We start from the raw sequence: 22,700 nt of genomic DNA on the forward strand, positions 1-22,700 counted from the left end.
CCTGCTTCCGCAGGCAGCTCTCTGCCACGCCCCCCGTCTGTTCTCTGCGCACGCGGGGGGCTCCGATTGGCCCGGAGCGTGGCGGGTGCTGATTGGGCCACGTCCCTCCGTTCCCCTGTCTCCACCAACGAGTGCGTGCGGCTGGAGCGTGCGTGGGGCTGACGCGGAAATCTGAATGGCGCTCGCCGGCCGGTTGCTATGGCGGGCGGGGCGGGGCGAGCGCGCTGCGCGCGGCCGGCGCCGCTGTCGCTGAGGCGGGCTCGGTGCCGCGGCTGGGGCGGCCCCGCTCCGTCTCCCCGGGGCTCCCCGCGCCCTCGCCATGTGCCCCGGCCCCGCGTCTCGCCCGGGCCGGGCGCCGCTGGCCGTGGCGCTCTGCGCTGCCCTGTTGCTGCTGCCACCCGCCCTGGGCGCTGGCGAACGGCGGCGCCTGGCGTGCTCCACCTGCCGGGGCATCGTGGACAGGTTCAACCAGGTGGGCGGTGGGGCCGGGGGGCAGCGGGGAGGCCGGCGGCGGCGGGCGGCCTCGCTGTGGGGCAGGGGGTGGCAGGCGGGGGCTTCCCGGCGAGGAGCCGGCCGCGGGGTCCCGCTGGGCGGCCTGAGGCGCGGTGGCAGCGGCGCAGGCCGCTCCGCGCCCGCCGTTCTGAGGGGCAGCCCCCGATCTCCGGGCCGGTCAGGGACGGCGGGCGCGGAGGGGCGCCGGGCCCGCTAGAAAGCCGGCGGCACTGCCCGGCGCGGTGCGGGGCTGCGGCCCCCCGGGCAGCCCGGCTTTCCGCCCCGCAGCTCCTAAAGCCCCTCGGCCAAACTGTGGGAGCGCTTCCGCCTGGTGCTCCGGTACTGACAGCGTCTAGTGAAGCCGGTATACGGCAGCAGGTTGCTCCCGGCTTCGGTAACAGTTGCAGTCCTTAAGTCGATAGGCTATAAAGCTCCTCGAGCTTTGCTGTCAAAGATGTTTTGGTGCTTCAGTGCAAAAAGATTGGCTGTGCTGGCTGTAGGATGCCCGGCTCCATGAGGAGTGCTGATGGAAAACATCATCCCCTAGAATTCTGTGTCTGTTGCCACTTGCCTTACATTGTGGCACAGTAAATTCAACGTAGACAGCAATGGGCTGCTTCAGCTTGTGACAGGTACTTTATATTCTTTGTATGCATGTTCTCTGTTGTAGGCTTGCTAGATCACTTTAACTGCGGAGATTTTTTTTGCAAGGTGTGCTTTGATAGGCATTGGCTGTAACTCGGGGAAGTTGTGCTGATGACAATGAATTATCCCGTTGTGTGTTTAAATTACATGGTGAAGCTTGGTTCAAGTACTATCAAAGCTGATTGAAGTAGAGGTCCTGTTCAACTGATTAATAAAGTTCCTGAGAACTTAAAGGAGAAGAGTATAAAGTTTCATATATGTATCTTTTTTGATGTAAATGAAGGCTGTAGCAAGGCCTTGTTTACACGTTACGAAAATTGAGTCATGCTACAACCTACACTTTCTCACTTCTCATGTTATCGCTAGCTGTTTCTTTGACTTAGGAATTTGATCAGCAGCTTCAGAGCTTTACTGATGCATTACTGATGCTTTTCACAATTTCCATATAAGCATTTACTATTGCCCTTAATTTTTGTTGGAAACAAACCCTATGTAACTTAAATTCTTTTGGTACTCTTCATTTGTAGGGATTAGCAGATACAGCTAAAAAGAACTTTGGTGGTGGAAACACTGCTTGGGAAGAGAAGACGCTGTCAAAGTATGAGTCCAGGTAAGCTGTCTCATTACTTCTCATTCGGCTATGTTTCACATCCACTGTGCATGATTTCACCATACTGGTGTTTGTCTGGATCTTAAATACTGAACATTGCAGCTGAAGTTTCACATGTCCAAGCCTTAAATTCTTACTGATTAAAATATAACATTATGCTGTAAAGTAAAGATTACAGTAAAGACTGAAACCCTTTATTAATGCCTTTATTTGTCTTGTTTCTGAAACTGACAAAAGTTAATACCATTGTCGGTCATAGTAGTTTTTTCTATTCACCCCAAAATCCTAAAACAATGATCTTAAATAATGGTCAGTAGTTAATTGGTAGTCATAAAAGGTGTGGAGTACTGCAATACTTGTTTTAGAATTAAAGTAGTGTCTACTCCCTAGAGTTGTCACTATTTCAGTGCCAAACAGAAGACTACAAGAGGTGCAGATTACTGTATACTTTTGTATGTATGTTTGATTTCTGAGCAAAGGGATCTGGTATCTTTCTTCCAAATTTCAAATTCACTTTTTAATCTCAGAGCATTGGGATGCAAGTGTGGGTTTTCTGAACTTCAGTTACTGTGAGCTTCATGGGCTTCTATCGAATATTAATAATACATGAAATTTATTGTTGAACTTAGGAGAAAAATACTGCACTCAAAATTTGCTGGGAAGCTAAGTATTTATCAAACCTACAATCTGCAGACATAATGAATGCAAGCGCGCCAAAGTGGTTCTTGTGATCGTCCTATTTTTTTTGGTTGAAATAATGTTCATTAGTTCTTTATTCTGATATTTGCTTTGTTTTGGAACTAATTCAGAACACACCATAAACTGATAAAGTGTTTTAGGCTGAAGTCTAGCTTCTCTGTCATGTCTTGAGTCGTGTCAAATGTTTAAATTAAAATTACGATTTTCCTTCTCTGCTTGTAGTGAAATTCGTCTTGTAGAGATCATAGAGAATCTGTGCGACAGTAGTAACTTTGAATGTAACAACATGGTGGAAGAGCATGAAGAACATATAGAGAAATGGTGGTTCAAACTGTAAGCATCAATTTTATTTTTTTTGTGGACATCTCTGTGTGGATAAGTTATATAAAAATGAAGTATTAATATTAAATCTTGTGCCTGAACAGTAGCAGTATGGGTAATTTTTCAATATCCTTCAAGAGTTGCCATTGGGTACAGCTGGGTTCAGGCTGACTTTTAATAGTATGTGCCACTGTACCATGTTCTTTTTATTTTCAGCTCCAGAACCGTTGCACCAAAACATCCAGTCTGGCTTTTCATATACTGTCTACTCATTTACCAGTGGGGTGTTGAGGCAAACTAACATTGGAAAACGTTGAGGTTTACTACCCTTTTTGTTTTCCGTTTGTCGTAAAACTGCAAGGGACTCTCTGGTTCTTGTGGGTTTTTTGTTTGATTTCCCCCCCCGAAACATTATTTTGTTCTCCTGGCAATCAAAAAAATAGTTGATACTAATAAATCTAGAAGTCAGATCTCTTGAGGATGGTAGTGTGGCAGCTGACTTTTCTATCTTTCTTGTAAGCTAGTCTGTGATTTCTGTTATAACTAGCATTTTGTATACCATTATAAATTATAATTAGTGCAAGGTAACATTTAAATTTCTTAAGATTTTTTTTAATGCCAAATCATGTTTCTTCTGAGTATTTTTTTACTACTTTAGACTGTCAGCACTCCCAATCAGCTAGAATTCAATAGGATGAACTGCCATTATAACATTGCATAGCTGGATAAGGATTTTTGATAACCCACTTTGCTCTTAATGACTGCTTTATTGCACAGTCCTGTATAGTTAGGTAAAAGGATAAAGTATACATTAACATGCCAACTGAAGGGAATAGAATAACGTAGCATAGAATATTTCAGTTGGAAGGGACCTACAATGATCATGTAGTCCAACTGCCTGATCACTTCAGGGCTGATGAAAACTTAAAGCATGTTCTTAAGGGCATTATCCAAATACCCCTTCAACACTGACAGGCTTGGGGCATTGACCCACCTCTCTAGGAAGGCTGTTCCAGTGTTTGACCACCCTCTCAGTGAAGAAATGCTTCCTAATGTCCAGTCTAAACCTCCCCTGGCACGGCTTTCAACCGTTCCCATGCATCGTATCACTGGATACCAGGGAGAAGAGATCAGCACCTCCCTCTCCACTTCCTCTCTTCAGGGAGCTAAAGAGCAATGAGGTGGCCTCTCAGCCTCCTTTTCTCCAAACTAGACAAGCCCAAAGTCCTTAGCTGCTCCTCACAGGACATGCCTTCCAGAAAGGTGAGCTGTGCAACCCAGAGTCTTAAATTTGTCTTAAATTTGTCTTAAATTTGCAGAACTGAAAGAAACGGGTCTTAAACTAAAGAATTTGACAAAGTAGACTTCTTAAACAAAACTATTCATAGAATACATTAGTTTTTGGAAAGTTTCTGTACTTAATAGACCTTTTGAGTGCAGTTGATTAACTTTGCCTTCTGTCCTTTAACCTGTAATATCCAAATCTCATTCAGTTTCTGTGGTAGTTTCTAAAGATAGTTTCTTTGTCCATGAATAGCTTAGAACTTTTTTCACAAGTTGCTACATTACATGTGGTACTCAGTAAACTTACTTTTCAGGGCCTGAGCCATGGAGTCAATATGGTCAGATGTAATAGTTTAGAAAGAGTAGCTGTACGTGTCTCTGGAGTTGCTGGACTTCTTTCAGGCTACAGAATATCTAGGCCTTTCCTTTACTAAAGTTTTTGAGACTTCAGCATCAGCGTGATACTGAGATCTGTGAACTGTCATTCAGAACTGTAGTAGTCCCCAGGCTTGCCCTGCAAAATAATATCCAACAATTTCATTGTTACTTGGAGGTGTATGCTAGTGCTAGAGTAGCACATAACTAACTTCTTCATATTAAAAAAAAAACCTTCTAAGACAATACTTGATTCAGTCTAAAAGAGAGGAGCAATTTTAACGGTCACCCTATTGTCAGGTTGGCAATATGAGCAAATGTTAATATCGGTCCTGGGTTATCTTCTGCATAGTTGAGATAAAGGCACAACAGTTATCTGTAAGAGGAAGACATAAGTAAGACAGTCTAAACTATATATAAACCTCGCCTAAAAATAAGGTGTTAAAAAAAAGGGGGTGTGTGCATCAAGATGAATTGATTTTATTGGTTGCTCTTATTTCACATTTTTCATAAATACAATCTATACAATTTGAGTAGAATCCTGTTAATAGTATTGTAGTTTAAAAGTTAAATTAATCTTAAGTTCGAGGTTGATTTCTAGAAATTATTTCCTGAAATAAGGTCGTCTTCAGAACAGAAAAAATAGGTTTCTAATCCGTCATGTGCAATAGATTTCTCTACTGCATTGTGCGAGTTGGCTCTTTGTTATTTTTATTGATAAATTAATATCTTTCATATACAGAAAGAAGAAGTATCCTGATTTGTTTAAGTGGTTTTGCATAGAAACAATAGAAGTTTGCTGCCCTGCTGGAACTTATGGACCAGATTGCCTTGGTAATTTTTCTTTTGAAACAATGCAATGGCAGATACGTTCTTTGTACCTGTTTGCTTCAATCTTTCATAACATGGACAAATACATGAAGTATGATATTTTGTGTGAGACAGCAGATGCTGTGTAGTATGTACCTGCCTGCTGCCTGTTAGTTACATAGCTGCCATGTGACCATCCTACCTGAAGAAAAGTCATGAAGTAATGTGCAAAGCTATCAGGGGTACTTATGTGTACAGAATCCATCTGATCTGATGCTCACATCCACAGCTGACCTGTGCTTCAAAGACTCTGTAACATCAAGTCTGTTGTGTGGGTGGCCTTTCAGAAGCTATGTAGACAACAGTCCTTGACCAGTTTCATGGGTAAAATGGCCAAAACACTGTTGGGGATTAAATGAAGAAGTTCACAACTGAGGATTAGTTAAAAAGGCAATGGGAGAAATTCAATAAAACTAGGTTGGAGACAGTTGGATAAAAGTAAGATCTTTGATGCAAAAGTGATAAAGGAGGCATTTTGGCCTCTGAAGTTTGTATAATTTATAAATCTCTAAAACCTTGCACCTTGTTAGAGATCAGCTTTGGCCTCTTATATTGTTAAGAATTAAGTGCCAATTCCCAGTATTGACCTAAACAATCACTTAGTAGGCTTTTCCAACTGCAGAATGAGCATTCTCAGCAATCCAGGATAAATAAATATACCAGCTTAACTAAGAAGCTAGGAAGATAGATAAAATTCTAAGCCATGGTCTTTGCCCAAAATTAAATTTTAACTGAACTTTCCTGGAGATTGTTTTCAGTTCCTCTTATACTTGAATATATTGCTGAGCATTCCTTATTGCAAGCGTTTTGGTTGCTCTCAAGGGAAAAAAGATTTTGGAAAATATATCTTGGTTTAGTGTGACTTTTTTTTTTTTTTTTTTTTTTTTACATTTCACTGTCTATGAAGAGGGAGGGAATTCAGGTGTTGTGGCTGAGAATAGGAAGTTATTTCCTTTAAGTCTAATTTAGAAGTTGGTTTTTTTGAATTCTTTTTAGCTTGTCGTGGTGGATCAGAAAGACCTTGCCATGGAAATGGCCACTGTGATGGTGACGGTACCCGAGGTGGAGATGGCTCATGTAGCTGTAACAAGGAGTATACAGGAGATTTTTGTTTGGACTGTTCTAATGGTTACTTCAGTACCTTGAGAAATGAGACGCATTCCGTTTGTACAGGTAATGAAGTTCTTTGACACATGCTTAGATCTTTGTCTTCCTTCTTCAGTTTTTGTAAACAAAACTAGAAACAATTTAAACTGACATGTAAAAAAAAAATTAGTTACAGTTTGGTTACTCAGCTTTAACCATACATGACATGTCAGTCAGTTTGGTGGAATTTGGAATTCTAAGGTTTTCTTAAGTCATCCTTCCAGACTGCCCTTGATTTTTTAATTTTTTTTTTTTTTTTGTCCTTTAAATTAAGAAGCAGACTTCATCTATGTCGTGAGGGAGGTGGGAAGGAAGAACAGACCTTGCCTGCCCCCCCGCCAAGTAGTGTACAAAAATCTTGAGCTGAAATTGCTGCATAGTGGACTACTTTGAAAGCTAGGTTTTCCTCATTTCTCAGATAAGCTTAACTGGAGTAAGTGGGCATGGAAACAGCTGATCTGTACTGTGTAGACTACATAGATTCCAGTTAAGTATGTCTAAACTTAATTTTGAAACAAAGTCGGGTCGTAGGAATAAACTTCTACAGTTGGTCAGATTTTCATCTGTTTTTACGTCTTGAATTGAGATTCTGCAGGAACTAAATCATGACTGGGAGTCTAATAAGATTGTTTTTCAACACGATTATGTTGGGTTTTTATCTGGCTATGTAGTAATTCTTCTGCATGATTTGTTTTATATTACAATATATAATATGCATATATTGTATATTGCATGTAATATATATATAAAATAGGCATATACAACTAGATTTCTAGTATGTTTCCTTGTGAAGTTCTTCAGACTATTATCACTTCACACATAGCTCTTGTAGCTAGTTGCAAATGAACTAGTCTGAAGATTCATTAGGTGGGAGTGCTGAGTCTAGTGTTTAAACTGTTGTCCCAACCCTGAGTGGTCGAGCAAAGTTTACCTTCTTGAACTCCTGTTCCCAAATATTTTGGAAATTGGACCTGCCACTTCTAGTCACTAGAATTTCGTGGCACTGTTTTAAGTGGTGCAGATATCTGTAATTGCTGGGTTTGGCTTCCTGGGTGTTTTGGGGCTTTGGGGTTTTTTTGTAGGACAGAGCTGCATTTTTGTAAATGATATCTCCATAAAGTCAAGATTTAATCTTGTGAATGGAAGGGTCAAGCTACTAAGTGAATCCTAAATAAGGTGTTCTTTGAGAATCTGTGTGCCCAAACTTGTCTTGGAATCTCACAGCAAAGCTCAGATTGTAGTTTTTTCTTATCTCAGCCTGCCACACTGCCTGTAAAACGTGTACTGGTTCAAGTAACAAGGACTGCCAAGACTGTAAAGAAGGCTGGATTAAAAATGAAGAATCAGCTTGTGTGGGTGAGTAAGGCTTGGTAGACTTCAAACAGGTTTTGTAGCAACGTTGGCTAGTGAGATTAGATGACATCACATCGAGTTTTATTGTATTTTATGGAAGTGTTCTGTCAGTTTAGATTTTTTAGTTCGTAGTCTCTCTCTTGCTTTTTGTTTCACATTGCAGGAAAGCAGTATTTCCTCCTCACCGATTGCCTGGTGATTACATTTGTCTTTATCAAACTGTTCACTGTGTATCTTTTTAGTGTAGTTGAATACAGATAGCAAGTGGGGTGTTCCTTTTACGCCATGGTTTTTGTGTTTATTTGAATGCTGAACAGTGCCCTGCTCTTGATGGAAACTATTTTGTCAACTACTGGAAGATTCCTGTCAACTTATCTGCATATTTTGTAGTAATTGTACAAGTGTCTTCACATTACCGTATGTTTATGAATGCTGAATCCTAATAGAGTTCAAACATTTCACTAAAAGCCAGGCATACTAACTTTTGCGATTATTGGAGAGAAATACCAGGAGACATCAAGCTCAGTGCTTCCATTAATCTCTTACCTATTTCTAACTTAGCATTTCTCTTGGTTGATGAGGAGATATGTGTGAAACACTGCAGGAAAAGCCAAATACTAAAAATAGTCCCAATGACTGATTGAATTTGGCTTGTTAAAGACCCTTAATGTAATGTCTGGAAACATTATTTTAGAAATTATGTGAACACTGTTTCTTTTTAAAAGTGCTAATGAGAACTAGTATTTGAATTACAGCTCCTGCAATACCTGCTTAGGCAACTGTTGAATGCTCCAAGAGTGTTTTTAAGATGCTCCAGCATTGTCTTCTATACAGCTGTTTTTTTCCAAATAATGATTGCAACTGATTAAGTATAAACTGAGAAATGAGTAGGAGTAATGTCTGCAGCAACAGGATGAGATAAACAGCAAGGGGACTGAAATAGCCTTTCTCTGTCTGAAATTTTTAGTTGAGTACTGTTGTGCCCTATCCTTGAAATCACAAGACTAGCATGTTTTAACTTCCCAGATAGAATTGGTTTTCGTTTAACTAGTCCTAATCATAACTTGGCTTTCTCCAATTTGCTTTGTATAGAAAACTAAGCAGTGTATGTGTGTGCATTTGTGTAACATTTTTAATACTTTAAAAAGTTCCGTAGCTTGGTAATATAGGAGTAGAGAAATCAACAGTATTCCGAAAGAGTAGTCTGTCTGCTTATTTGTTATGCTGTTTGCCTAAAAAACATAAATGCATGCAAAACGCTGACTTGAAAATTATAAGGATGGCAGGTATTCTGGAAGTTTTATTTAATTTGAGTTCTTGAATTTCTGATATGTCTGTTATTGTCATCACAAAACATCTGAGGATCAGTTTTGATGTGTTAATGTAAGTTTAAGATGAACAAACCAGTATATGTTACCATGTTACTTTTATGGCTAACATTGCATATCTGATCCTGAGCTCCTTGTAAAACTCTCAATACAGTCAGTTTATAGCATCTGTGAGCCAGTTCTTACAAGATCTCAAAGCATAGCACTCAAGTATTAGTCTGGCTATTTAATCATGACTACTATTTTAGGTAACTTGTCACTTTTTATCTTTCAGATTTAGATGAGTGTGCTGCTTCTCCTTGCAAAGATCACCAGTACTGTTTGAACACAGATGGATCTTTCTCATGCAAAGGTTTCTTTTTAATCTGCTGTTGTGCTTTATCGTCTAGAATTCTAATCTAATGCTAGAAAGGGCATGGTACCAGGCATTTAGTACAATGTGGTCTGGTTCTGACTGGGCATGGGGGGGGTGAGGCTTTAGACCTATTGTTTGAGGAAAGCAAGAGATTTCTGGTTATTTCTACTCTGCTTTGGTGAGACCCCACCTGGAGTACTGTGTCCTGTTTTGGGACCTCCAGCATAAGAAGGACGGGAACGTGCTCGAGCAGGCCCAGAGGAGGGTCATGAAGATGATCAGGGGGCTGGAGCACCTTCCCTATGAGGACAGGCTGAGAGAGTTGGGGTTGTTCAGCCTAGGGAAGAGAAGGCTCTGGAGAGACCTTATAGCAGCCTTCCAGTACTTAAAGGGGGCTACAGGAAAGATGGGGAGGGACTCTTTATCAGGAAGTGTAGTGATAGCACGCAGGGTAACAGTTTTCAGCTGAAAGAGAGTAGATTTAGATAAGTAAGAAATCCTTCACTGTGAGGGTAGTGAGACACTGGAACATGTTGCCCAGAGAAGCTGTGGATGCCCCCTCCCTGGCAGTGTTCAAGGCCAGGCTGGATGGGCCTTTGAGCAACCTGATCGAGTGGAAGGTGTCCCTGCCCATGGCAGAGGGTTTGAAGCTAGATGATCTTTAAGGTCCCTTCCAACCCAAACCATCTGTGATTCTGTGACTTCTTGTTTGGGTAAGTTGACTGACTTTAAACGTCAGATATATGAATGTTTATGCTTAAAATATTTTGGTTTTAGCATGTGATGCCAGCTGCATAGATTGCACAGGGGAAGGTTCTGACAAGTGTAAGACCTGCGCATCTGGATACATGAAGGAAGATGAAAAGTGTACAGGTTGGTGGATTTAGCAGTACACTGTAGAACACCAGTTAACTCACTCCTGGTTAGCCATGCTGAGGAGCTGTTAAGTACATTCACGTTTGCTTCAGTTTTCAAGCCTATCAAAATGAATCCAGTCGTTCTGGTATTAGCAGCAAAGACTTTCTTTATAACTTCCTTTATATTATTTATAATATGCATGACAAGGCTTAAAGTTGAAACACTTCTAGAAAAGGAACAAAATATTTTATAGCGGGTTTGGGAAACAAATACAAGAGTCTCTTGTCAGTTATCTACCACTTCATTAGAAGTGTGCATCTGTATGCATTTTGTAATAGGAAGGCAGGAATGCAATGTGGATTCTGTTGTCTTCTGTTAATCCATTAATGCCCAAATTCAAATTATATTAATTCATAGTGAATTATAACATGTGAAATGATAGTAAAAAGAATGAAACAGGAATTTCTCTGTGGGGAAGAGTAGAAGATACCCCTGATCTTAAGTAGCTGTTAACTATGATGATGTAGTATTTACAGGCTCCCTTCACCTTAGCTGTAGTTTGGCATCAATAGAAAATTACTATGGGAAGTCTTCAGTAGGTTAAGATGAGTGCCATTAATTTCCCCACACAGGGACCTGCAAAACAAAAAGCCACTACTATCTGAATAAATTTGAAATTCAGTCTAAATCATGAAGAACTGTAACAGATTATTTTAACAGAAGTTAAATCTGTTGCAGCAGCATTCTGCTCCTCAGTGTTTTTTATTTTAAGAGATTTTTGATTATATGGCTGAGCACCAGTAAGTATTATAACAAAATAACAGAAGTGGACTCTTTCTTTCCCTATCCTATCTCTAGATATAGATGAATGTAACCTTCCTGAAAAAGTCTGCGTGAAAGAGAATCAGGACTGTGTTAATACTTCAGGTAGTTACAAGTGTGTATGTTCAGAAGGGTTTGAAGAAAAAGATGGAACATGTGTTCAAACTGTAAAAACAGGCAAGTGCCTTTCCAATAACAGATTTTTTTAAAATATGCTATATCAACAACTTGGATGTGTATTTCTGTCTAAGGGTCTAGTCACTTGTAAACTTCTGTATAGTTTCTTCCTACAGCTGTGGTCTGTGTCAAGTAGTTTGTGGTGTAGGCCATATTTCGGCATGCGTGTTTTCTTGATTAAAGCCAGTGGATTTTTTAAATGTCCCATTCTTGTGTTGCTTGTTTTTCACTTAACTCAAGGTTGTGTTTATGAGTCACTTAAGTGTCTGGCTTCATTACATAAAGTGAAGTAGCAAATTACTGGTCTCATAAAAAAGAGGTCTTTCTCCTCCCCACTTTTTTCCTTTATTGTTAAATATAGTAACTTAAGGGTTTATCTGATCGCTTGCAAGCTGCTTCAACTCACCAAAATCTTGGAAAATTAAGCAGAATTCTTTTTGCTGGATGAGAAAGCTGAATTTGTTTATTTAGTGATTACAGAAGTGCCAGAGCTGGTGCGAAGGTGAATATGGAGAAGACATCCATTTTTCAGTCATGAGAAACTGTTTACCTTGACTTAAACTAGACCTTCAGTCAAGAAATTGAAGTCTATTTTGCTCTAGGGTGTATGACACATGATGGGCAGGATTACGTTCATTAGTGTTTCATTACTCCATCTAGGCTTTTTTTACAATTTCAAAGTGAAAGACAGGATTATTTTGCAATATAGGTTGTAGAACAATAGATGAGAGACACTCAATTTCATATCTTTATTTCTTAGCTTGTTTGGGGTTTTTGTGTTGTTTGTGTGCCCATGTTCCCCCCGCCTCCCCTGGACTGCTTTTTCATCTTGTACTAATAATTTGTAAAGATCTATGTAGTATCACTACTCAAGGCCATTAAGTTCAGATGTTATATTCTCAGTACACACTGTTATTAGTCCTTTAAAATCAGTTCTGTACTTTTCCTATGCATATCAGTTACTATGTCTTTAAATGTGGCCTGACATTTTATGAGAATAAAAGCAAAATGAACAGTTGACAAATTGACTTGCTTTTTCTTAGATTAATGATTTTACCAGTGTAATAAAATATTGTAATAAAAAAATAAAATTTAAAGGCTGTTTTAACAGCTGAACTGAGCAGTTTGCACTACAGAAAATAGTTCTGAGTAATACTTGCCTTTTGTTTTCAAATACCAGAATTTCTTCTGACAGGTCATGTGGAAAGGAGGAAGTGTGCTTAGAGTAGCTGTGCTGCTTTTTTCTTCCACTAACAATATCTTACCAGTTTATTTGAAATGTTTTGTTTGCATCTAGTAAAAAAAAAAAAAATTATAATCTTAGACTAGGAGGATGGTGCAAGTAGCTCTTCTATAGGGCTTTATTAGTTCTCTGGTCTTGATAAATATGTTGATTTGGGTTTCTCTTTAAAAAATTCCTGAAGTCAAAAATTATATGGTATAATTAATACATTTGTATTCTAATTATGATACTTAATTTCACAGGAGAGGAAATAGAGAATGAAACAGCTGAGCCTCCACCTACTGGACATGATGACCTATGATCTGCATTCAGAACCAAAAGACATTCCTATCTAAAGTTTTAAATTATTGGACTATGACTCTGCTAGCTGACATACTGTGGAAATGGTATTAAATATGCAGGTTGCCATTAAGAATTTTTTTTTTTAAATGGTGATAAGCTGCTCTTTAAGCTGCATTTCTTTATTCTTAAATGCCACTTTTTATATAATTCTTCAAGACAACAGTAGATGGGTTAGTATAAAATTTGAATTAACATAACATTGTACCTAGCAATTGTAAACAATTTGCAGGTTTCTCATTCTAGTGCCTACTGAAAACTATCATCATTTGGAAGGACTTAGTTGCACTTCATAATTCAAGAAAAATTTTGACTGAAGTTTTGTGTTTCTTGACATGAGAAATATTTCTGTAACTGAAATACAGCTTTTAGAAATTGTCAAAGGGAATCTCTTTGGGGGGAAGCACTGTTCCCTTAAACAAAATAGAATGCCTAATACTGCATTCAATAAAAGTTTATTTTGTTGGAATGTGCCTTAAAAATTTCTAAGATGTTAATACCTTGCTGCGTTGTCATGTCTATTTTTCATTTAGGCAGTGGAAAAAAAAAAAGAAAAAAACCCACCAAAAAGATCCCACAAAAATGCAGAACCTTGTAAGCACTGTATTTCAGTTCAGCACTGAATTCCAGCCCTCATTTGTGCTGGGATGTATATGGCGGAGTGGGGGGGAGCAACAACCCCCCCAACACACACAACCCCCCCCAACACACACATACACTTTCCTCTAATGAAAGACTTATGTCAAAACAACTTTCCAAAAGTAGGTAGACAAGTCTTTCTCCAGATACTTGCATTAAGTATGTAAATTAATTTATACAGTGATGAAAAGCAAGTTTGGCTAACACCTGCATGCAGTGGCTCGCAGTTATGAGTACTCTCTAGAACTGGTGAACACATGACTTTCATTACAGTCTACTGCCGCATGTAGTAGCTTCCTGTCTTTTTCAGAGCAAGAATGCTACAATCACTTCGTCTCTCATGCCATTTCAGAGGGATACCTAATAAGCATTCCAACATGTTTTCCCTAAGCTTAATGGCAAGTATAAGAGCTAAAATTGGTATATTCTGCAGGGCCATCACAGCTGTAAATAAGTTAAGTACAATCCAGGTACAATATTTAAAGTGCAGTGGTTGATACAGGGACCATAAAGAGGGATTACAGAATATGGCCAGAAAGAAAACATCTTAGGCTTGAGTATGAAGAAGTTATAAACAGTACCCTGAGGTAAGTGGAAATAAGAAGGGTGTGAGTAGGGTTGACCTGTTGAGCAGTGAAGGCCAAACACCTTCTGTATACTTCTGAAGACGACTTTGTTCAGACTAAGTCACAGTTCAGTTTGTGAACAGTGTATGTAGAATTTGTATGTGCGATAGATATTTATGTGACTATTACGCAGAAAAGGATTCTGTTGGATTCTTATGTTAAAAGCTAAGCTGATCTTGTGTGCTGTAGTATTAAAGTATCTGTAAGTTTTCTTTATTTTCCCTCAGCTATCATATCTAGATGGTTCTTACTTTGCCAGTCTGAGAATGGAAACTTTAGTGCTTTCTCAGCTGTAATTGCCAGAGATGGGCCTATGTGCCACATATCTTCTAAGTTGTAGGTTAGATGTTTTGTTTAATAATTGCTAAATTAAAAGGAGGAAAAAGTAGGCAGTTTAGGGAGCACAGGGAATACAACTCAAGGATCTTTAGGGGGTTTTAGTACAGGCACAGCCAGTTAAGGATCTTACAGGGGTGTAGCTTCTCTTTATTGCTTGGTCATTGATGGTTAACTCCCAGGTGTTCTAGATGATGGTCCAAATGGTCCTTGTTAATAGTAACATGAAATGTCAGTTCTGTTTAGAAACTACCAGCAACTTGTACTCAGTGGAATTCTCCAGTACAAACTCTTCTGTTGATGTTTCAAACCTGAAATAATGCTTCCTCATATAAAGAACAACTTGCTATTCTAAGTTCCTTTCAAGTTATCTGGGACTCTGGAGGAATACTTGCTGCAGTTCTTAACTACATTGTGAAAGCATTGTCTTCCATTTCCTCCCCGTCAAGCTCTGGACAAAAAGCCCTAACTAAATTGGTCCTAGTTAAGTTCAACTCTGGGAGGAAGTAATGAAAAACAAAAACTTCAAGAATTTGTTTTTTCTCTGGTATCTAGAGAGGAGAAACTTCCTAGTCTGACCTGCAAAAGTAATGAGAGTAGTCTGATATAACCAAACTGTTGTTCAGTTCCAGAGAATAATGTTCTCAGATTTCCATTACCACAGTAAAACCATCAGAATGTTGTTCCCTAGGAAATGTATGGATGTGTGGTACCTGGGTATTAGGAGTCGCTAATATCTTAGTCCTCCCACTCCCCTGCCCCCTGATTATTAGCACCTGTTGCTCTGCATTAAATTATTTTGGATACATTTGACAAGTCTGGGATCCAGAAGGGTGAGTTCAAATATTTAGAGCTTTCTCTGAAGGAATGTTGGCCAAGTTATGTACTTGATAAATATTTATCATTATGCTACTGCCTCATGTCCTCTCAATGCTGAGTTTCTAATGAGTTAGTCCTCTTTTTTATTCTGCATCCTCATTTGACTACTGCAGACTGTAATTACTGCTCTGGTTTAGAAGTTGGAACTAAAAATTGTTCTGACTGAATTTATCTTACACACACACACACCCCCCCGCCCCCTGCTTTGAATAGAGTAGGGATTGGACTCTTAGTTATCTTGGGTTTTGCCACTCAGAATGAAAGGGGTGTGGGAGCAAGATTTAAACTGATTAGCAGAAACTGCCAATGAAGGTCAAGTGCTTTGTGTTAACCAAGCCAGTCCAGTGTCTGAATGCTTTCTACTGTGTGTGTTAACAGCTTAGTGCTAGATAAAGTGAGCTGCTCCCATTAAATTTTTCATTACATTGTAAGGAGATACGGTTATGTAGTACAGGGCATCGTACTTACGGTTGCCTGGAGTTACAGGTCTCATGTCAAACTATATGAATATGTTGGTAAATATTTCAGAAGTGATCTGAGATATCCAACAAACAAGATCTGTGTCTCAGTGAAGTGTTGGTTAGGTACTTTTGTCATAAATACCAAGGTGAACCTTGAGCTTCTAGATTCTCACTTATTATTTTGTAAACTTCATACTGTGTGGTATCAGACTAAAAAGGGCATCCCTTTTGCTGGTTTGTCTTGCTACTTAAGACTAAGTGCTTTTTGCAGTGGGAAATACACTATTCAGTACTATTCAGTATGTTATAGCTGGATTTCACAGAAGGTCCAGGAACAAGCAACCCTACAGTCCTGCATGTTTCAATTAAAGCTCTAAACAAGGCCAGGAGAGCAGTCTCAGGTATGCAGCATGTATTCCACAATCATCCTGCAGTGTCTAAACTTGGGAATCAAAGTATGTGCTGACTTGTTTTCATCTGAGCATTGGGGTATAATACTGTATCTATTCTTTGGTGTGAATTCCTAGCATGTCTTATCACAGACACCGAGTTCTCTGCAAAGTATAATACCAGTCATTCATTAGTAGGGTAAAACTAGTCTGTTTTGCAGAATAACTTGATTTAGGATCACCTGAAAATGTTCAAATCACTATCTTCTTTCTCAGGAGAGATGCCAAAGCCCATAGGTTGTAGACAAGATCAGGACACAGGTCACTGTAAAATATATGGGATTTATTGTACAAACACAACAACATTTTTCCTTTTATGGTTGCTGAGGACTAATCTTACGTTGTCCTAGTATGTATGGGAGAGGTCCTCTTCAGTCAGGCAGTTGTCAGTCTTAGCCTTTGAACTGACATTTGCAAGTTGAAAAGCACTAAAAGTTGTGCAAATCACCAAATCACATTTTGAGTGTTAAGCTCTCAGTGTATATAGCACTATGCACATATGTTAAGCCAATTCTCCCTGACACATAGGGTGCACCCTGCCCTTCAAGCTGCTTTCAGACCATTCTTAATACAGTACAAGGTTAGGCATACAGATAATTCAAGCTTGCTCTAACAAGTGACTAACTGGAAAGAATGCATGGGGAGGGGGGGAAAAAAAAAAGCTTTAAGAAAACCCCAAGCAGTCCTGGATAGCAATAATATAGCAATAATGTAAAAGACAGTTCTCTGTAATGGTCCTAGGTGACCTCCTGATACTCCTCCCTTTCTTTCCCTCTGTCTATCAGTCTTGCATGGGTTATTTTCTGAGATTATATTTTATCTGTTCTGAAAGGAAACTTTGGAGGTTATTCAAAGCAACTGTGCTTTTTATTTTTTTATTCTTTGGATCAAAATGGAATTTTCCTCATTTTTTCAGCACCTTCACACTATGTCTAACTTTCTGGTTTCAGTTCCAGTGTTAATCCAAATATGATCTGCGTATAGAGCCCAAAATATGTTTGCAAGGATCTTGTTTTTTTCTCAGATTTCTCTTAGAATTAGATGTTAATAGATGCTAATGTAGTAGTCTTTCTCTCGTACTAGTGTATTAGATTTTCTTCCTTACTTGGAAGTACCTTTGAAGTTGTACTTTTTTTGTACCCTTTTTGTCTTGATTTTACCTTTTTTTCTTTTAAAGTGTACAAGTTATTACTACTTCTTACAGGACTGGAATGTTAAAACTTAATTTCTAGTCTACTGATTGCTCTTTGTGTCACACATGGCTAAGTGTAAAGTGATTGAGACAACAAGCATGTCCTTGTTACCCTGTCCTTGAATTTCTTGGGGGCAAGAGGTAGAGTTGCCGTTAGTTCTGTTGAATCGAGACCTCTTAAACAAAGATTCTGGAAGGTGGAGGAATCTCCTGGGATAATCTGCTGGGAGGTAAGAGACCTAGACCTGGGTGTATTTCTCCTGCTTTCTGAGAGTGCTCTATCACCAGGTAAACTAACAACTGGGCAAGACTACATCTGGCCTCACATCAAAAGCAAAGAACAAGCTCGTACAAGTTTGTGTGTTCTTTTAGGTATGTGGGGGGTTTTTTTGGGGTTTGGGTGGGTTTTTTTTTTTTTTTTTTTTAGAAAATTAGTATCTGTTATCAGTAGACACAATTTGCTGATCCTGACTCATCTAAGTTCTGTAGAAGGAATGAAAAGTCAGACTCATTCATGTTGTGGGTGGGGAAGGTTTGAGGGGAATTTTTGGCTAGGACTACATATCTAGCTTGCTTAACTTTGGCTACCTAGAATGTAGACATCAAAGTCTGGCTGAGTTGTTTGATAGTTGCCGACACCTGTTGTTGGCACCCTGCTCACACCTAGTAGGTGCTAGGCTCCTGGAGTGGAATCTAGAAGTCCAGATTGCAGAGTGTGATTACATGAAAGTACTAGCTGTTCCACTCCATTCCTGGCACAGTGCGATGTCCTGTGCCTTGAGCTAAGCTGGGCCTGGCCTGGCCTAGCTTGCTTTGTTAGTATGGTATCATGACCATGAGCTGCAGGTTCTGATTACACCAACTCTTGTTGTCCATTAAAGACTGTAAGGAAGTTAGTGACCTGTCTCCTAAATGTGCCTGAGACCCAATCAACTCTTCCACACTTATATTTGCTGCAACTGCAACTTATTCTGCCACTTGACCAAAATTGAGCTTTGCCACCGCCAAGAATATAAGCCAAATGAATTTCCGAGATGACAAAATCACAGAATGGTTGAGGGTAGAATGTGCCTTCAGAGGTTGTCTAGGCTGACAACCATGCTCACAGCAGGATCAGCTAGAGAAGGACCTTGTTGCTTGGGTCCATGTTTACTTGGGTTTTGAATATCTGCAGGAATGAAAACGCACCAACCTTACTTTCTTCACATCTTCAGGAACCTTTTCCGATCAGTATGACTTTTCAAAGATGATCAAGAATGGCTTTGCAGTAACATTGGCTAGCCTCCACAGCACTCATGGGCGCATCCATTTATCCCTGGGAGTGTTTAAGAGTTGGGCTGACATAGGTATGTGGTGTAGTTGAGAACGGTCAGTGTTAGGTTAATGGTTGGACTAGATGATCTGCAAAGTCTTTTCAAACCTACGTGATTCTGTGATTCTGTGATCCTGTCAGGCCGCATGGGCTTACTGTCTGGCCAGCTTGTTTAAATATTCCCTAATCTGATTCTCCAGTAAGTCTTCCTTGTTCCAGACATTCCCACAAGCCTGGGAATCCTGAAGGCAAGTCTTACCAGTAAAGACCAAAGCAAAGAAGACATTGTGTACCTTGGCCTTTTCTGTGTCCTTTGTCACCTGGTCCCCTGTCCACAGCAGTGCGCTCATGTTTTCTGCCATCTTTCATTTGCTGCAGACATGCCTGTAGCAGCCCTTGATGATCTTAAAAGCCCTTGCCGGTTCTGCTTTCAGTGGGCTTTGTCTTTCTTCACCCCACCCTTCATGCTAAGATAATGTCTCTGTATTCTTCGTGGTTCACTTGCCCCTGTTTCTACCTCATGTTTCTTTTTGTCTTGAGTTTAGTCAGCAGCTCCTCGTTAATTTGTGCCAGCTTCCTGCCACCTTTGCTTGATTTCGCGCACATCAGAATTGTCGAAGGCGATCACTGAAAATCAACCAACTCTCCTGGACCCTTCTTTTGTCTAGGACCGTCTGCCTTAGCTTCCCTTCCAAGCAGATCCCTGAACAGGCCAACGTCTACTCTCCTGATATCAAGGGTTGTAATCCTGCTATTGCTTTGATGACTAAATTGTATTTGGTTACACTAGTTGGTCTGCTGTTGAGGTAAAAATATTGTCACTACTTAATGATGCTTTTTTGTGGAATCTGACCCTCCTAATTTAGCCTTTGTCAGTAGGGAGACTGTAGGTTCTTTGGGGCTGGGAGTCATCATCTTGGTCTGCTTTGTTTTGCTTTGATTAGGGCTTCATGCCCTATTCCTCACCCATTCCACAGTTTGCATCACAGCATTTGATATATAGGATGTACACCTACTGCATCCACTAGTGCAGAAACTGCTTGAGTAGTAGCTAGAAAATTGTGCAGCTAGGAGAAACATTCTTCTGTTGCTAAATTCTTCTGTATTCATATGGCACAGTAAATCCAAGAGGGATTTAAAAAAAAAAAAAAAAAAAAGGAAAAAGTTGGATTTCATACTAGCGGTAAGATGAATATTCAAGTTAAGCTTGTTAATGTTGGGACAGTCATCTTTAAATACATCTTGGGACTGCTATGTCAGTATTTCTAAGCATATTTGAGAAATTGTTATGGATACTTTGGTGATGGTGCTTCATGTTTTGCAAATCTGTAATGTCCATGTAGTGTAATCTATCATTTTGGTAGATTATTATTCAATAACTTTATAAATGCAGTACTTTCTGTCCTCTTTTTGACAGATATAATACCTGTCATACCATAAGCACATTTATCTTCCTTGAGGAAAAAAGAAAAGCCACCTTAAATTAAATCATTCTGCTTCACATTAATTTTTTCAGCATCTTCTAGGAATCTAGTCTGGATCCTGTTATTCTTGCCCCATTTTGTGTACCTGTAAGAAGTTATTTCTACTTAGAAAAAAACCCACATTGTTTTTATTTAATTTTTCTTAGTTTTTTTAAAAAAAAGTTTGCCTTTTTTTTTTAATAAAGGAGAAAGAGGAGGAGGAAGGAGGAACACTCAGTTTAAAGACAAATAATAAGGTGGCCTACATATTTGGGTTTGTTTTGTTTTGTTTTTTTCTAAATAAATATGGCTGCCCAAAAAGGGGATGTATGAATAAATTCTTCAGTATTCTAACAGGAGAGACCTTGTGGGTCATCTTATTCTTCCCTTGCCAGTGTGGAATTATTCTTTCTGTGCCATTTGGAAATGCAGTATCTAATTACAAAATTGGTGAGGTAATGTCTTTTCCATCATTTCCTATTATTTTATCTATCAGAACATATTGTCAGGTGCTCATTTGATGGTAATTCTTTATAATGACTAGCACAATAAATAACTCTCACATGCAGCTGTGATCATGGCCTCATTTGAGGTAATGTACAGACACAAAAGATGGTCCTGTATAAGATCTTTGCCTTGCACAAGGTGGAAGAGGAGCAGATTCAGAGAACTGAGACTCATCTTTGACATTTAACATAAATGTTATGCAGTTTTTTAGTTTGCTTTCAAATTTTTTGGTTCCTGGAGTAGGCAATGTCACATTTTCAAGCACTAAAGCAAAGAAGGCCAGAAACTACCATTTAGAAAAGCATAACAACAGCTTCCATTTTCATATGAAATGCAGTTATGTAAAGGAAATGGCTAATCATAACTCTTGGCAGCAATGAAACATGTACTTTCAGTGCTAAGGTCAACTTTAACTTGCTCTTGGGAAATTCAAAATTTTTGCTGTATGAGTGCATCTTCTCAGTGACTTTGTAGTACACTTTAAGAAAGTTATTGTTTCATTTATCTGTCAAGTAACAGCAACGTTAGCTGTGGCAAGTCAGTGTTGGCAAATAGAAAGGTCACACATCATTGGGAATGGAGAAGAGGGAATGCAAGAAGTCATCAGGTGTATGAAGCAGCCACCAGAAAGGGATGGTGTGGTATCCACCATCAGTGGCAATCTCTTGGAGCCCTTTAATAATTTTGTCCAAAAGCCTGGACTGAAGCCACAACTTCTCCTTAGTAATCAGGTTAGGAGATAAAGAATTGTGTCTCAACTGCATTTTTACATTTACTCATCTATACATCTAAATGATTATAAAGAAATACTTTCATAGGTAGGTATATATAGACCTGTGTGCCATAGTATAGATAAATAAACAACTTCTAGTTGGAGTACTTCATAACATTATATGTTATCATATATGCAGTGATTAAAATAAATTCTTCCTACCTGATGTCAGTTTTGCAACAAGGAATTTGATTGCATCGTGAGCTGTAGAAGGTGGATAAACTTCCCAAGAGCTTGCAAGGGAGAAAGATGAGTCATTAAGACACAAGCTGTTCCATCTTTTAGGACATAATTCTGATATCAATTCATTGCACACTGTTCATGTTCAAAACAGTGTGTCACCAGAATAAGTTTTATTTTATGTTAAAGCTCTTCACACAGATGGTGCTTGACAGGCTATTTGACAAGACAGGCATGCTAATGGGATGACAGCTCTGGAATTCCTGTTGTTTGGGAAAGAGAGAGCTCTGTGGCAGGCGTGGTGTGATGTTGCTTCAGGCATTCCCTTTGTAGATGATAAATGTTACTGCACAGCTGTTTGCTCCATGCAGAGATGCACAGTTGTGCTATGCTGGGAGAGGACTGTATCTCTGTGATGCTGTTTCAGTAGATTGTGCTGCAGATTTTCACAACTTTCGCGTTAAACCAGCAGAGGGTACTCTTAAGCTTCCAAGAAGCAGTTGTTATATTGGCTGCTTCAGGAGGACATTATCTCAAACACAGTTGCAGTGCTGAGGGGAGGGGCCAAAAATGTGATTGCTTTAATTATATGGGCCTTATTGCACTTAAGTAAAACTGATGAATAGGTCATATACTTCTTTGAATAAATCTTTTATACTGCATTCTTTCCAAAAGCACAAACAACTGAGATCATCTCAGTCATATAAAATAACATGCGCTTATAAACAGGGAAATTCAGGTTGGAAGGGACTTCAGGATGTCTCTCATCCAACCATCTGCTGAAACGGGGTCAGCCAGGAGGTTTGAGTAGCTGCCGTAGTTACTCTTCAGGATGGAGACCGCACAACCTCTTTTGGCAACTGTCCTCTCAGTCAAAGTGTTTTTCTGTATATTCAGCCTGACTCTGACTTGTTCCAACTTAACACCTGTTGTCTCTTGCCCTCCTGCTATGCGCTGCTGTGAATCC

At 39.5% G+C, this 22,700-nt stretch overlaps 1 protein-coding gene across 1 annotated transcript; it reads left to right on the top strand.

The window, feature by feature from the left end:
* The first annotated feature begins 182 nt into the window (after positions 1–182).
* On the top strand, positions 183–13,386 carry CRELD2 (CRELD disulfide isomerase 2). The gene is made up of 10 exons (XM_074870062.1): positions 183–472; positions 1,665–1,747; positions 2,669–2,779; positions 5,169–5,260; positions 6,293–6,469; positions 7,700–7,798; positions 9,398–9,475; positions 10,256–10,351; positions 11,195–11,335; positions 12,821–13,386. Exons 1-10 carry the CDS (start codon positions 320–322, stop codon positions 12,877–12,879), a joined length of 1,089 nt encoding a protein of 362 aa, XP_074726163.1. The 5' UTR covers positions 183–319; the 3' UTR covers positions 12,880–13,386.
* The last annotated feature ends 9,314 nt before the right edge of the window (positions 13,387–22,700 follow it).

This window comes from Strix uralensis, chromosome 5, assembly GCF_047716275.1.
Source record: "Strix uralensis isolate ZFMK-TIS-50842 chromosome 5, bStrUra1, whole genome shotgun sequence".
In the NCBI taxonomy this organism is placed as follows: Eukaryota; Metazoa; Chordata; class Aves; order Strigiformes; family Strigidae; genus Strix; species Strix uralensis.